Source organism: Portunus trituberculatus, chromosome 18 (assembly GCF_017591435.1).
Source record: "Portunus trituberculatus isolate SZX2019 chromosome 18, ASM1759143v1, whole genome shotgun sequence".
Taxonomy (NCBI): Eukaryota; Metazoa; Arthropoda; class Malacostraca; order Decapoda; family Portunidae; genus Portunus; species Portunus trituberculatus.
In genome coordinates, this window is record NC_059272.1 from 14,487,479 (window position 1) to 14,503,485 (window position 16,007).

At 41.9% G+C, this 16,007-nt stretch overlaps 1 protein-coding gene across 10 annotated transcripts in view; it reads left to right on the top strand.

The window, feature by feature from the left end:
* The window catches only part of LOC123505526 (glutamate receptor ionotropic, NMDA 2B-like), a 218,751-nt gene that overhangs the window by 158,802 nt on the left and 43,942 nt on the right, over positions 1-16,007 (top strand). For all 10 annotated transcript variants that reach the window (XR_006675181.1, XR_006675183.1, XR_006675182.1 and 7 more), the window contains one exon: positions 6,941-7,124. Coding sequence is in view for 7 of the 10 variants with exons in the window: in XM_045256920.1 (XP_045112855.1) it covers positions 6,941-7,124 (184 nt within the window). In the remaining 3 variants the exon portion in view is untranslated. The remainder of the gene's footprint in view (positions 1-6,940; positions 7,125-16,007) is intronic.

Here is a 16,007-nt window from a genome sequence, read left to right on the forward strand (position 1 = left end):
TTCTACTACATTCCCACTGACATCTGGTGATCCTGGGGAGCATTAAGGAAGATTCAATGAAGGAATATTTTTGCCGCTAAAACTTTCGGGAACGCGGCCTCTTGGCACAACAGCTTCATGCGAGAGTGTAAACAGAAGACAAGAGAATGCCTCAAACTTGCCTTACCTGGATCCGTATTCAGAAACGCTTTGCTCTCACCACGACTATTTTCCAAGGCCACAAAGATGATTAGTGGGGTTTTCAAGAATGTTCCTCCAGTTAATAATGTAAAAATCTTGTTAATCTACCTCTAGAACCGTAAAAACATCCTTAAAATCTCGTGTAAATTTAAATAAAGCCTTCCTAATGTAATTAAAATCGTTCAGTTATACCCAAACTCCTTGGTAAAAAATGCATCCCGGGAAAGGTGAAATGCAGACGAGGATACGAGCCCTGATCCACTGACGAAAGATGCAGCGAGGAACTGGACACTGCCTGGATAATGATTAAGATTAATGTACCATCAGTTCTTTCCCTTCCCGGTAGAGCCTGCAGGTGATAATTGTAATGTCACAACAACAGAGGAATATTTGAACAGCTCTGAAGAAAAGCTTTATCAAGTGTATCATTGACTGCTTCACTGGTGGTGCCGACAACCTATGAACTTCCACGATAGTCTGTTATAAGTAGTTAACACCAAAAAGTTTAAGAAAACCAGCCATTCTCTCACGCTTCACTGGTTGGTGGGGTAAAAAATGTTCATTAAAAAAGACAAACCTTGCAACATTTTGCCACTTTGTAATTAGGAAATGTTTGTATTTATAAACTGACCTGATTATTTGAACTGAAGTGAAATTTTTCATAATTATAAGCTTGCGAGGCATCACCGAACGTAACATGTTGGACAGGAATGTGAAATACTTTTGTGCCTCGGGTGAAAAAAAACAATATATTTACACGAACACTAATTGCAGAGTGATAGGAAGCCGTACAGCGAGTCATTACCACAGAAATACATTGGTCATGATTTCAACCTTTCCACCGCGAGATAAATTTTACCATAATGACCAACAATTTTCCTAACACGTATGTATTTTTGTGCTTCAGTCCTTAACCATTAGAGTAGACTAAGCCCGGTATTCAGAAACGCTTTGCTCTCTCACTACGACTATATTCAGAGGAGGTGATTAGCGGGTTTTCAAGATTGTTTCTCCCTTTAATAGTATAGAAATTTTGTCATTCTCTCTGTAGAACTGTAAAAACAACTTTAAAAAATCCGTGTATAGCTAAATAAAGGCTTTTGAAATAAGTGGAGGTGAAGTGTTTGAGAAATGGAGCCTAGAAGAGACAAAATTTACTGCTTATTCTCTCTTATTTTGTTAATGTTTCCAAGTAAACAATTTCATGCAGTGCTTTGAATGAGTGGTTCATGAATACAAAACTCATACTCTAATACATTTTCAATTGTATACAAAGCAACTAATAAATGTGTTGTGGGAATAGAGGCGAACATTATTATGACACTCAGATGTTTACAGAATAACACAGCTTCAAGTAAAATGAACCCAAACATCACTTTCTTCTTTAAATCATGTGGGCTTTTCATGGTAATTTATGGGTTAAAGGAGGTACTTTTTGGCGTACTTCCTATCTAAAAGCCCACCTATAGGGAAGCGATACCCCGAGTAAGGAAGCCCTACCTACACTCTGAACGCGACCAGGATTCGAACTCATGCACCTGGAGACCTCTGAGACCACGAAGTACCACGAAGGCCCCAAATAAAACCATCACCTTTCAGTGTAGTAGTAAAATAAAACGGCGCTTCACTTCATCACTGATTGCTTAAAGAGAACTAAAATACGAAAGGTTCCTCCGAGCCAACTTTGACCTTTAGTGCTCCAATAAACGACACAGAGACTTTTAAATGTTTGACGAAGACTTGATTTCATATGTAATGGTTTGGCGGCTCACGGGAAATGGTTCATGTAATCGTGATGGACGGCGGCTTGTCTACATATTGATGACGTGTCCGATAATAGTCTTACTGCTCGGAAAACACAGGAGAAAAAAACAGGGAAAATGAAAAGGAAAACTGAATATGAAGCGCAGGTTTTCATGTATTTTCTTTAACCCATTCAGTACCAGGACACGTTTTCATATTCATTTATCTTACTATTTGGTGATTTCATACAGCTTCAGATACTTATGTTGGGATGAAAATAGTGAGGACTCTAGCCATTAATCTTTTGACACCCGTAGACCCTTCCTTCCTAATGTCAATAAAATCGTCTAAAAACTTATGGTACAAATCCATCCCAGTACTGAAGGGGTTAAGTTTGTCACGTCCCCGGTCTCTGTTTCCCGAGATTAGGTTGTCGAGAGTTTCCTTCAGATCTGAGGTCAGTTTAGTTAGCATTCTACTTGTTCATTAATTTATTCATTCACTTTTCACACTTATGTTTACTAGTCTACTTACTCCTTTATTAATACATCTGTCTATTCATACACACACTCAGTACACAATTTACTTCATCTGTTAACTTAACTTCTTGATAGCGACTTTTCTATGACATTGCCAATAACAAAAATAGAAAAAAACACGAACAGAAATCACAAGAGTAATGGAAAAAAAATAATAAATAATAAACACTGAATCTGCAAGGGAACTAGCTACAAAGTGGGCCTTTTTTTCATATACTTTTTGTTAACCTTGGCCAGCTTTCCGCTCTAACACAAACAAAAAAAACTGGCGCTATGTAAAGAAATGTACGTATAAGACATAAGCATTCTTTCCTCTGTGTGTGTGTGTGCTTGTGTCACGACGCTGGAATGACTGATACGTCGCCTGGAGTGCCCGCCTTGGCATCCACGCTAAACCTTTAATTTCTTGCCTGCCTTGCTACACTGCTTGGCTCAATACGATATGCGTGGAATGTTGACCTCAGGGGCTGTTAGCAATGCGGCCCAGAGAGAGAGAGAGAGAGAGAGAGAGAGAGAGAGAGAGAGAGAGAGAGAGAGAGAGAGAGAGAGAGAGAGATAACATGACAAGATATGAAAAATTGAAAAATGCCAGTTTGTTTCCTCATTTTTCACTCGAATTTGTAAAGAAACATGAACGAATTATTATTATTATTATTATTATTATTATTATTATTATTATTATTATTATTATTATTCATTATTATTATTATCATTATTGCTATTATTATTATTATTATTATTACTATTATTTTTATTATTATTATTATTATTATTATTATTATTATTATTATTATTATTATTATTATTATCATTATTGTTACTATCTCCTCCCTTCTCCTGTTCCTCCTCCTCGTCACCCTTCTCTCACCAATATTCTATCAAATTTCTCACATTTTCTCCTCTTCCTCCTCCTCTCTCCTCAACTTTAATCTTAAATGTTACCCTTTCCTCGTCAAAATCGCCACTATTACGTCCACCACCAACACTACTTTCCTCACCACTACCCTTAACTCTCTCTCTCACACACACACACACACACACACACACACACACACACACACACACGGTAATTTCCGATAGAGATTATACATTTTTTTTTCTTGGCCAAAAAAACAAGTATCTATTCAGGATCATCCAAATCCTATAGCTGTATTCCCTTCATCAATAATCATGAATCCGTTTGAAAAAGCGTCATACTTTGGCAAAAAAAAAAAAGGGGGAAAAATTATCTGCTTAAAATGAAATGCTTACGAAATGTTTTATTTTTTTTTTTTCATGTATTTACTGTCACATTCATTAGTAAGCATAATAAAGTGTTTAAACCACGAAAAAAAAAGTAGAAAATAACATGGAACAGTGTGAAAACATAATTTGTTACGTCTAAAGATAACCTTGAAAACCTTCCTATGCCCTGTCAAAACGCTGCTGTCTCTGGCACCAACATTACAGTGACATTAAACCCCCCTCAGTACTGGCACACATTTTTACCTTGAAATCTGTGTACGATTAGACCATTTCATTGACATTTGGAAGGGTCTATGGAGATCAGAAGATGAATGGCCACAGTCGTCACTATTTTAATTCCCAAAATGAGCTTCTGAAGTTGTACAAAATCACCAAATAGTAAACAGAATGAATATGGAAACGCGTCATGGTGCTGGAGTTAAATTGAATAACATTTCATAGAGACAGATTATTTGCAAAGCCTTTTCAGTATATCGATTGTTGGAAGGTTCTTGTTTCATCTGCTCATTTGGTCACTGTAAATTGCTGAGACAGACGGACAAACAGACAGACGGACATAAAACCTGCGCTATGGTGTCAACAGAAGCTGGCATTCACAACACGTACACTAAGGAAAATGAAGTAATAAGCTAACACGATCAAAAAATAAAAGACTTCCCTTCCTTTCCCTTTACTAAGTTTCCTGAGGGCGTCACCTTCCCGTTAGACATTGTAAGGAGGACTCTCTCTCTCTCTCTCTCTCTCTCTCTCTCTCTCTCTCTCTCTCTCTCTCTCTCTCTCTCTCTCTTGTCGCTTTACGTAAAGCTGGGAACGAGAAGACAATGCGGGATTAATAGGAGTTAATTAGAGTCACGTTCCATATGGTAAGAATAATGATAACTTAAAGACAGCAGGAATAAAAGAAACATTGCTACTACTGCTATAAATGCTGCTACTACTACTGCTGCTGCTGCTACTACTACTACTACTACTACTACTACTACTACTACTGCTACTACTACTTCTATTACTGCTGCTACTACTACTACTACTACTACCACTACTATTGTTACTACTGTTACTACTTTTTCTACTACTGCTGCTACTCCTCCTCCTCCTCCTCCTCCTCCTCCTCCTCCTCCTACTACTACTACTACTACTACTGCTGCTACTAATACTAGTACTACTATTGTTACTACTGTTACTACTTTTTCTGCTGCTGCTGCTGCTACTACTGCTGCTGCTGCTGCTGCTGCTGCTGTTGTTACCACTGTTACCACCTGTTACCACTGTCACCACTGCTGTTGCTGCTGCTGCTGCTGCCACTGCTGCTGCCACCACCACCACCACCACCACCACTGCCACCACCACCACCACCACTGTACCACCACCACCACTGTCTGCACTGCTGCTGCTGCCACTGCTGCTGCTACTGCTGCTGCTGCTGCTGCACCTGCTACTGCTGCCACTGCTGCTGCTGCTCACCACCACTGCACCACTGCTGCTACCACCACTGCACCACCACTGCTGCTTTCACCACTGCTACTGCTGCTGCTGCTGCTACTACTGCTGCTGCTGCCACCACTGCTGCTGCTGCTGCTGCTACTACTGCTACTACCACTACTACTACCACTACTACTACTACTACTACTACTACTACAACTACTACTACTACTTACTACTACTACTACTACTACTACTACTACTACTACTACTACTACTACTACAAAATTCAGACATTAAAATCTACACGAGGTACATTTTCGAAAATAATATTAAAGCATACGAGCGTTTCTGCCAAAGTTGCATTTTTTTTTCTTCTTCTTTTGATTTTATTTATTCTTTTTTTTTTTATTCTTGGCAACTTCATGAATTTCAAACTTCCTTTCAGCATCGTGTTCGTGTTTACGCCCGCCATGACACGCTGCCCACATTTTCAGAACGCATTTTACATATACTTTTCTTTATTTATTTATTTATTTATCTATATACAATTTTACATTTTGCCTTTCCTCTGACACGCCATTTTTGTAACATCATCGCAGTAGTGTGAATAGTTATTATTATTTTTTTCTGTTACATAGTAAGCTCTTTTTAATTTCCATTTTCAGTATCAGCTGCATTTTTTCAACATTAAAACTTAGTCTTTTTATTTCTATTTTTTTTTTTTTTTTTTGGCTCATTTAAAATTAAATATATGCTTTTATGATTTTCGAGTAAGTTCTCTCTCTCTCTCTCTCTCTCTCTCTCTCTCTCTCTCTCTCTCTCTCTCTCTCTCTCTCTCTCTCTCTGTTATTATATTACATAACAATTTTTCCATTAGAATTCTCAGTCTCCATTTTTCCCCTCTAGACTACATTTTTTTTAATCGACCTATCATGTTCTTTCAACTTCTCTAATCCTCATCATTAACTTCCACATTACCATTGCAGGATGACCACAGACCTCTGCAAACATTATTCACTTATTTTTGTCAGTGTGTCTACTCCAGCAACGTTTTTCATCTCATTGCTGCATCTCGTACCCTGTCTCTTTTTCCCACTGACGGTAACACAAGCCTTTCCTGTAATTAACTTTTCATAGAACGTGTGTCAGGAGTACCTTTTCGCAATCTTTTCATTATTAACTCCTTCAGTACCAGGACGTGTTTTCAAATTCCTTCTGGTGACTATTTGGTGAGTTGATACAGCTTCACAAATTTATGTTGGGAATAAAACAGTGAAGACTGTGGCCATTTATCCTCTGACCTCCATACACCCTTCCTAATGTCATGAAAATGGTCTAATCGTAAACAAATCTCAAGGTAAAAATGTCTCCCAGTACTGAAGGGCTTAATATCAGTTGCACCCTCAATACCACACGGCAACTGACTCTCTTTTTTCTTTTTATGCAAGAATACGACTGGCAAAAAGCAAAACATTTTTCCCAGACTCTGGCTAACTCTATTACTCTTTAAGGGAACTAGCAATTAAGTGGGGCTTTTTATCATTTTTATTGCCCTTGGCCGGCATATATAAGAAAAAGACCCACTCAATGTAAGATCCCACAGAGATTTCCAGATAATGATGGATAAATGGGAAGGTAAGAAAAATATGCAACAAAAGTACATCTAACACGAATTAATTTTATCTCCCTCCATGTGTCGTCCACCTTTCCGTCTCCGTTGACTACACCCTGCTGTGACGCCGCTATGACACTTCTGTGATGCTTCTGTGACGTTGCTGTGACGCTGGTACTGTGGTGTCGCTGCGCAGAACGGGAAGTGGACGGGTTTGCCAGGAGCCATCATCAACGGGAAGGCGGATATGATTATGACGTCTATCAAGATCAACTCAGAGAGGGAGGAGGTGCTGGACTTCACGGTGCCCTTCCTCGACACTGGCATCGCAATCGTGGTGGCCAAGCGGACTGGTATTATCTCCCCGACGGCTTTCTTGGGTGAGTATACTGCGGGTGTGTCCAGAGAGCCTTAACACCTTCAGTAGCGTGACACATTCTTACATTGAATTTTGGACACGATTAGACTATTTTATCTACATTAGCAAGAGTCTATGAAGGTCAGAATATTACTGGCAGAGTCTTCACTATCTTAATCCCCTCACAAGTTTCTGAATCTGTATAAAATCACCAAACAGTTAGAAGAATGAATATGGAAATGCGTCCTAGCACTGAAGAGGTTAATCCTTTCAGTACCAAGACGTATTTTCATATTTATTCTGCTGATTATTTGGTGACTGTAAACAGCTTCAGAAACTTGTGTGGGGATAAAATAGTGAAGACTCTGGCCAGTAATCTTCCGACCTTCATATATGGTCCAATCACACCTAAAACTCATGGTAAAAAATAAGTCCCAGTACTGAAGGAAGCAATGAATGATGGGATATGTTTGTTTACCTCACCTTTCAACACGTGGTCACTGTTTCAAGTTAATCTTCCATATGTGGCTCTGTTGTATGTTTCTGCTTCGTCTATCTTCTGTCTTACATCCATCCTTCTTATTTGACCTCTTTCTTTTGACATGTATACTATACGTATATGCAGAATCTGCTTGAAAACTTTACAGCTTCAACCACCGTCAATAAAAAGTTCTTAGAACGTTTACTAATAAGAAGAATGTGTGTGTGTGTGTGTGTGTGTGTGTGTGTGTGTGTGTGTGTGTGTGTGTGTGTGTGTGTGTGTGTGTGTGTGTGTGTGTGTGTGTGTGTGTGTTGTGATCTATTTTATGTGTTTTCAGTATATATCAACATTTCAAATTCACTACTTCGCACACTCCGCCTCTTCCTTGTTCCATTTATAACACCTCGCCAAATAAAAACCTTCCCAACTCTCTAACTTATACCTCCTTGTCTTCCACAGTTACGAACAAACTTTGATTTGGATACACTTTCCCTCTTCCTCCTCCTCCCCTCCTCCTCCTCCTCCTCCTCCTCCTCCTCCTCCTCCTCCTCCTCCTCCTCCTTCTCCTCCTCTTTTTTTTTTTATTTTAGTTCTTTAATTTGAATTCCTGTCACGTCTTTTCCTCTTCCTGGTCTTTTGTCTTTCTTTCCTTGCGATTCTTGGCTCTCTCTCTCTCTCTCTCTCTCTCTCTCTCTCTCTCTCTCTCTCTCTCTCTCTCTCTCTCTCTCTCTCTCTCATTACTTTCAAGTCAACGAGTCATGTCCTGTACGCTAATTGCTAGTTATTAACGTCTCCTCCTCCTCCTCCTCCTCCTCCTCCTCCTCCTCCTCCTCCTCTTACTAGTCCTCCTCCTTCTGCTCCTCTTCCGTCACTCTCTTAGAATATGCCATGAATGCTACATCTAATTAGCCTCAATAGTGTTTCCTGGGTTGTTGTTGTTGTTGTTGTTGTTGTTGTTGTGGTGGTGGTGGTGGTGGTGGTGGTGGTGGTGGTGGTGGTGGTGGTGGTGGTCAATTAGACATGAGTGAGAAATGGTGATGAAAAAAAAATCATATGGTGGTGGTGGTGGTGGTGAATTAGACGTGAGTGAAAAATGGTGATGAGAAAAAAAAAATTCATATTGTGATGGTGGTGGTTGTGGTGGTGGTGGTGGTGGTGGTGGTGGTGGTGGTGACACGATAATTAGTTGACTTCAAAACTTTGCCTTCAAGGGAAACTTGAATATATGCTTTATTTTTAATGGAAGATAAATGACACGTGAATATAATCAAATAAACCTGCCTAAAAATATCATCTCTCTCTCTCTCTCTCTCTCTCTCTCTCTCTCTCTCTCTCTCTCTCTCTCTCTCTCTCTCTCTCTCTCTCTCTCTCTGTATCTAATTTTGAGTGCGTGGAGTGGTATAGTGGGAATTTGCATCGATCAGTCATAACAAGGAGACACACACACACACACACACACACACCACGTAGTGTAGTGATTAGCATGCTCGACTCACAATCGAGAGGGTCCGGGTTCGAGTTCTGTAGGCGGCGAGGCAAATGGGCAAGCCTAAGTCTTAATGTGTGGCCCCTGTTCACCTAGCAGTAAATAAGTACGGGATGTAACTCGAGGGGTTGTGGCCTCGCTTTCCCGCTGTATGGAGTGTGTTGTGGTCTCAGTCCTACCCGAAGATCGGTCTATGAGCTCTGAGGTCGCTCCGTAATGGGGAAGACTGGCTGGGTGACCAGTAGGCGACCGTGGTGAATTACACACACACACAGACGGCAGGTTCAGAAACACGTGTTAGGACAAAGTAATCATGAGGAAGACCAGAGACACGGACAGATCATGTCATTAAGAAAGATAAAGATAATGTCATTCTGAGCCTCCCCTTCCCTCCTTATCAGCCCCTGCCATGTGTGTGTGTGTGTGTGTGTGTGTGTGTGTGTGTGTGTGTGTGTGTGTGTGTGTGTGTGTGTGTGTGTGTGTGTGTGTGTGTAGATTAGAACCTGACAGACAGACACATATGTACGGGAACGATAAGGAGACGATGAGGCTCGTATTCTTAAAATCTCCTGTGCCTCACTTCCACTATTTCAAAAGGCTTTATTTAAATTTACAGAAGTTTTTTTAAGGTGCTATTACGGTTCTAGAGGCAGTGCCAACATTTCTTTAGTATTAACACTCTTGATAGTTCTGCTAATCATTTCTGTGGCCTTGTAAAACAATCGTGATAAAGGATAAGAGTGTTTCTAAGCATGTTTTTATGGTTCTAGAGGCAGAGTGACGAGATTTCTACATTATGAACTGGGGAAACACTTGAAAATCCCGCTAGTTATCTTTGTGTCTTTGAAAATAGTCGTGATGAGAGAGCAAAGCGTTTCTGAATACGGCCCTAAGATAGACAAGTCACTGTAAAGGTTTAAAGACATCGTAATATAAGAAAAAAATGCCGGCAGAGACAGAGAGACCAGTGGAGGAGGAGGAAGTGGATAAGGAGGTGGAGTGGAAGAGATTGCATTAGTAAGCCCGCTGCTTTAGGAAGAACACGTCTGAAGAAGGCACGTGAAGAAGGAATAGAGGACTTGATAGATAGATCTCTTTTTCTTCCTTTCTCTCTTTTTTTTTTTTGTCCCCAGATGAAAATATTAAATGTTAATATGCTGGGCTAGCACATGTGGCCCCATATTACTTGGTAAATACTAACTCTCTCTCTCTCTCTCTCTCTCTCTCTCTCTCTCTCTCTCTCTCTCTCTGTTTCTCTCTTAGCATCACCTTCCGTCCTTCAAATAACAACACTATCACTTTTCAGGCAATCAATTTTTCCTTTTTTTATTTCATTATTCTCCCCACTGTTCTTGACACTCTTCTATATCAACTTAGCCTCCTTAGACCTGGTCCTTCCCTCACAGCTGATCCCTCTCATCGCTTCATTACCCCGCCGGCGGAGACCCATCGCTACCAGGGGCGAGGAGCGGGATGAGTGCTGTGATAATAATATAACAGGATTACTTTGATCGCTACTTGCTGCCTTATCTCGTCTCGTCTTGAAGGTTTACAGGGCATCATGCTATACCACCCATCGCTAAGCTAATACACGGCCCTCCTTTCCTTCTCCTCCTCCTCCTCCTCATCTTCGTCCTTCTCCTCCTCCTTCTCCTGCTCCTCCATTTCCTTCAACAGGCGTTTGAAGAGGAGATCATTAGCAAATCATCCTACTCAGGGAATATGTATTAAGGACTTCATTACGCTACAGTTTATCTTTCCTACAGGTAGTGTAATTCACTGTTTGATCTGCTGCAGTCTCTCACGAGACAGCCAGACGTTATCCTACGGAACGAGCTCAGAGCTCATTGTTTCCGATCTTCGGATAGGCCTGAGACCAGGCACACACCACAAACCGGGACAACAAGGTCACAACTCGATTTACATCCCGTACCTACTCACTGCTAGGTGAACAGGGGCTGCACGTGAAAGGAGACACACCCAAATATCTCCACCCGGCCGGGGAATCGAACCCCGGTCATCTGGCTTGTGAAGCCAGCGCTCTAACCACTGAGCTACCGGGTCGTGTGTGTATGTGTGTGTGTGTGTGTGTGCTGATTGAGGTCAACATACAAAAGAAGTCGGCTGAAGCATTCTTGTTATGTAATTTGACTCTCTCTCTCTCTCTCTCTCTCTCTCTCTCTCTCTCTCTCTTGGCGTCCTTATCTTTCATCCAGCGGCTCATCCATCCGTCAGTTCAGCCATCCACTCGTCCCCTCCTTCCCTAGCTCTTTCATTCACACACGCACCGCTTCTCGTGGCCTTCCCTCTCTCTGCTCCCTTCACTAACATGTACGGGGCGGCAAAAATACTAAGGATAAGTAAAGGTAAAACAACCCAAACATGAGGCGATTTCTGCCCCGAATGGAACGCGATATGGATCTACCCAGCGACCCCACGAAGGAAGGGAGACTTGTTTTGTGTATTGAGAGGAGAGCCGCACGTACCATGGTAAGTTAGGGTGGGAATTATATAGCCATGAAAAAGTGTCTGTGAAATATAACTGGCAGAATTCAGTTAGTTTAAGCCCTGCATTTTTTACCATGAGTTTGGGTGTGATTCGACGATTTTATTTACATTAACATGGGTTTATGGAAATCCGAAAATTAATTCCTAAAGTCTTCACTGTTTTAACCTCTTCAGTACTAGAACGGATTTTTTACCATGGGTTTGGGTGTGATTAGACGATTTCATTTACATTAGGAAGGGTCTATTAAGGTCAGACGATGAATTGCCAGTCTTCTCTGTTTCAATCCCCACGTAAGTTTCTGAAGTTGTATAAAATCACCAAATAGTAAGCAGAATGAATATAAAAACGTGTGCTGGTACTAAAGGGGTTAAGAATATGCCATTCATGTATACGTTAACCCCAAGCGAATTCATATTGTCTTATATACTGCGATGGGTACTGAGGCAATTTCGTTGTCGAGAGAAGACAGGTTCGCTTTTGTAAACTCTAGCGTTTTGCTGAGAACCTTTGATGGAAACGAAATATCTAAACATCAAACAGCAAATTGCACTCCTTGGACCCAGGAAAGAGAATTCACACAAAAACACGACAAAATTTTCTCTATTTTTGAGTGTGATCAAGGGAGACAGAGACAGGCATATTTTTTCATTCTATTTATAAACGTTAGTAAAGCCAGATACCAATTTGACAGCAACAAAGGCAAGATATCGTCTACCAGGAACTCTCAATACCTCACCCATTGCCTCAAAGCACGCTGCCTTCCTCCGCACTCCGCTACAGCCGCCAGTCAGTATTCAGAAATGTTTACCAAGACTCTTTTCAAAGACTACAGAGATGATTAGCCGGGTTCTCAAGACTGACTCTCCTAATAATAATGCAAAAGTCTTGTTAACTTGTCACTAGAACGGTAAAAGTATCTCTAAAATTCTAAAATGCCTTCCACCTTCAGCGAGAGCCTTTAGAAATAGCGGAGGATACGGGTCAGAGCAACACACCTGGCATATTTCAGCAGCGTTATGAGCAGTAGGTGTACACAGGACCAGTTAAGAGGATAGCACATTCATACACAGCATCTCTTGAGCCCTGAGCAAACCTGATCTCCGCACGTCATTAATCACCCGATCACTCCCCAACACTCAACAAGTCTCCGCACCACGCACACTCACTCTCACGCTCTCAGCTCTCCATTCCCGGCCAGGAGAGGCGAGGCTGAGGCAAACATCAGAGTTGACTCCGAGGCTGAACACGACTGTCAAGGAGGGAGTTTTGCAGTGAAGATAAATTGAAATGACTGTGTTTTGAAAATAGAGGTCACACGAGAGAGAGAGAGAGAGAGAGAGAGAGAGAGAGAGAGAGAGAGAGAGAGAGAGAGAGAGAGAGAGATGAAGAAAAGGCAAGAATCGTAAGAAAAGAAAGACAATAGACGAGTAAGAAAAACACTCTAAATAACAAATGCAAACACTCTCATGATGGCCGCACTCACTCACTCATACTCACTCACTCACTCACTCACTCTTCGCGCCGTCAGTCTATCGCGTCATTAGGATCAGTGGTATCCCGCGGGCTCATCACGGGAGGGAGGGTTGATGCAGCGAGTATGATGATGAATAGTCAAGTAGGCGTGGGATTAATGCAAGAATCTTATGAGAAAATAATAAGTAATCTTAATTGACGGAGGTGGGACGAAGAGAGACTAAGAGATGCAGACACACACACACACACACACACACACACACACACACACACACACACAGCTGTAACTAACAAATGATATACACTTTCCACGCACGTTTAGCTTGTATAGTTTCATTACCATTACTCTCTTCTTGCCGAAAAAAAGGAAGGTGTTTTAAAGCGTGAATCATATACACGCCTGGCACTTCCATACGTGATCTGAGTGAGACTGAGCTGATGCCACTACACTCAGAGGTTAGGCCAGCATTGAGAAACGCTTTGCTCCCTCATACCACGACTATATTTTCCAATGCCACTGAGATGATTAGCGGGGTTTTCAAAAGTGTTTCTACTATTGGTAATGTAGATATCTTGTCACTCTGCCTCTAGAACCATAAAAATACCTTATGGAAACTCGTGTAAACATAAATAAAGACTTTTGAAATAGTGGAGGTGAAGCACGGAAGTGTTGGAGAATACTGACATTCACTGCCTCTTCAGACCAGTGACTCAGAAAAGGTTTGAAGTTATACATAGAGAGCTGAAGTCGACAGTTATTTGATATGGTGTTCAGTACTTCAATAGTTTGTACTTCTTGCCTATCAGTCACCAACACCACCACTACCAGTCCTTTCACCATCCCAACAGTGCCTCCTGTTTACGCCACAATCATCAGTGCCTTCCCTACACCACCAATACCAGCATCACCACCAACACCACCAGCACCACAAGCACCGCCAACACCAGTCCCTTTGTCCACTACCTCAACAATACCTCCTGTTTACGTCACAATCATCAGTAACACCAACACCACCATCATCACCAACACCTCTAACACCACCATCACCATCAACACCACTAACACCACAAGCACCACCAACACCAGTCCTTTTGTCCACCACCTCAACAATACCTCCTATTTACGCTACAATCGTCTGTTTCCTCCTTACACTACCAACACCACCATCACCACAAACACCGCCAACACCACCATCACCACCAACACCAGTCCCTTCTCCAACACCTCAACAATACCTCCTGCTCACGTCATAACCATCTCTGCTCTCCCTACACCACCACGCGCACCTCCTTCTGTACACACACACACTCAAACACCCACGTACCAACATCACACAAACGCATCTCGCCTTCACCACCATTACTACTCCCACTCACGCGTTCAGAGGCGGCAGTGTTGGGGCGGAACTCCTGCAGCCTGGGATCCCTTGCACTGAAGATTCCTCGTGTTTCATTTACAGTTTCTTCCCTCTCGATGGTTCCTCCTGCCTGAGTTACTGCATTGTGTGGGTTCTGGTGGGTGAATCTCTCCATCTATTTGTATACGATTCGTCTGTTCTTACGTATGTTTGTGTGTCTGGTCTGTCTGTCTCTCGTACTCTTCGTTTCCATGTTGCTCGTTTTACTGTGTATATCTCGTGGCCACCAGCAAAGCCACTGACTAATTCAACAGCAAAACTCATTCGTGGTGAGATGTGAATACGTAGGATAACATGATTATTCTCTTTTATACACACACACACACACACACACACACACACACACACACACACACACACACACACACATACGATGCCTCCCTTTGACACAAAACGGGTTAACACACTGACTGAGCCTCACCTGTTGTGTAATTAGCGGGGATTCACCTGAACACAAAAGCGACAATCATTTATTCAAGTGCACCTCCCTAGCCTAACCCAACCCTACCGAACCCTACCCTACCCTACACCCAATCATCACTCTCCAACAGCCCCTACTCCCCTCATCTCCCTCCCAGTTTACGACCAGGTGGGAGGGAGAGGGAAGGACAGGGCGAGGGAGCGGGTAATGGGTAAGGGAGAGTGCCATCATAGTGCCAACGTGATACGCTTGGTAAACAGAGCCTGGGAGTACCAAGGTATGAAAGGCAACCAATCATGCCTACCTGTGTTTTTTTTATTCTTTTTAGAGCAGGTGGATGGTGATGGGGTTGTATGAATGGACCGGTGGATGAATGGTGGTCGTGTCAAAAGAGGCAAGCGTGATAATGATCTTATATGTTGGTAGTGGTGGTGGTGGTGGTGGTGGTGGGACTAGTAGCAGTAGCATTAGTAGGAGTAGTAGTATAAGTAGTAGTAGTAGTAGTAGTAGTAGTAGTAGTAGTAGAAGGAGGAGGAGGAGGAGGAGGAGGAGGAGGAGGAGGAGGAGGAGGAGGAGGAGGAGGAGGAGGAGGAGGAGGAGGAGGAGGAGGAGGAGGAGGAGGAGGAGGAGGAGGAGTAGCAATAACATTAGTAGTAGTAGTAGTAGTAGTAGTAGTAGTAGTAGTAGTAGTAGTAGTAGTAGTAGTAGTAGTAAGAGCAGCAGCAGCAGCAGCAGTAGTAGTAGTAGTAGTAGTAGTAGTAGTAGTAGTAAAGTGAAGACAGATACTTTTACTGATGATGATGGTGGTGGTGGTGGTGGTGGTAATGATGATGCCACAGAAGGAATAACCAACACAAAATAAAACATGAGGAAGATAAAGCAAGAAGAAAAAAAAATAGAGAAAGAAAAAATAAAAGGAAAAAAATAGAAAAACCAACACACCATTAAAAAAAAAAAAAAAAAAAACTCAACTAAAGGTCAGAAGTTAGTAACATTAACAAGAAAGACCAACAAGCAACAAACAACAAGCAACAAGCGACAGAGAGAGAGAGAGAGAGAGAGAGAGAGAGAGAGAGAGAGAGAGAGAGAGAGAGAGAGAGAGAGAGAGAGAGCAAAC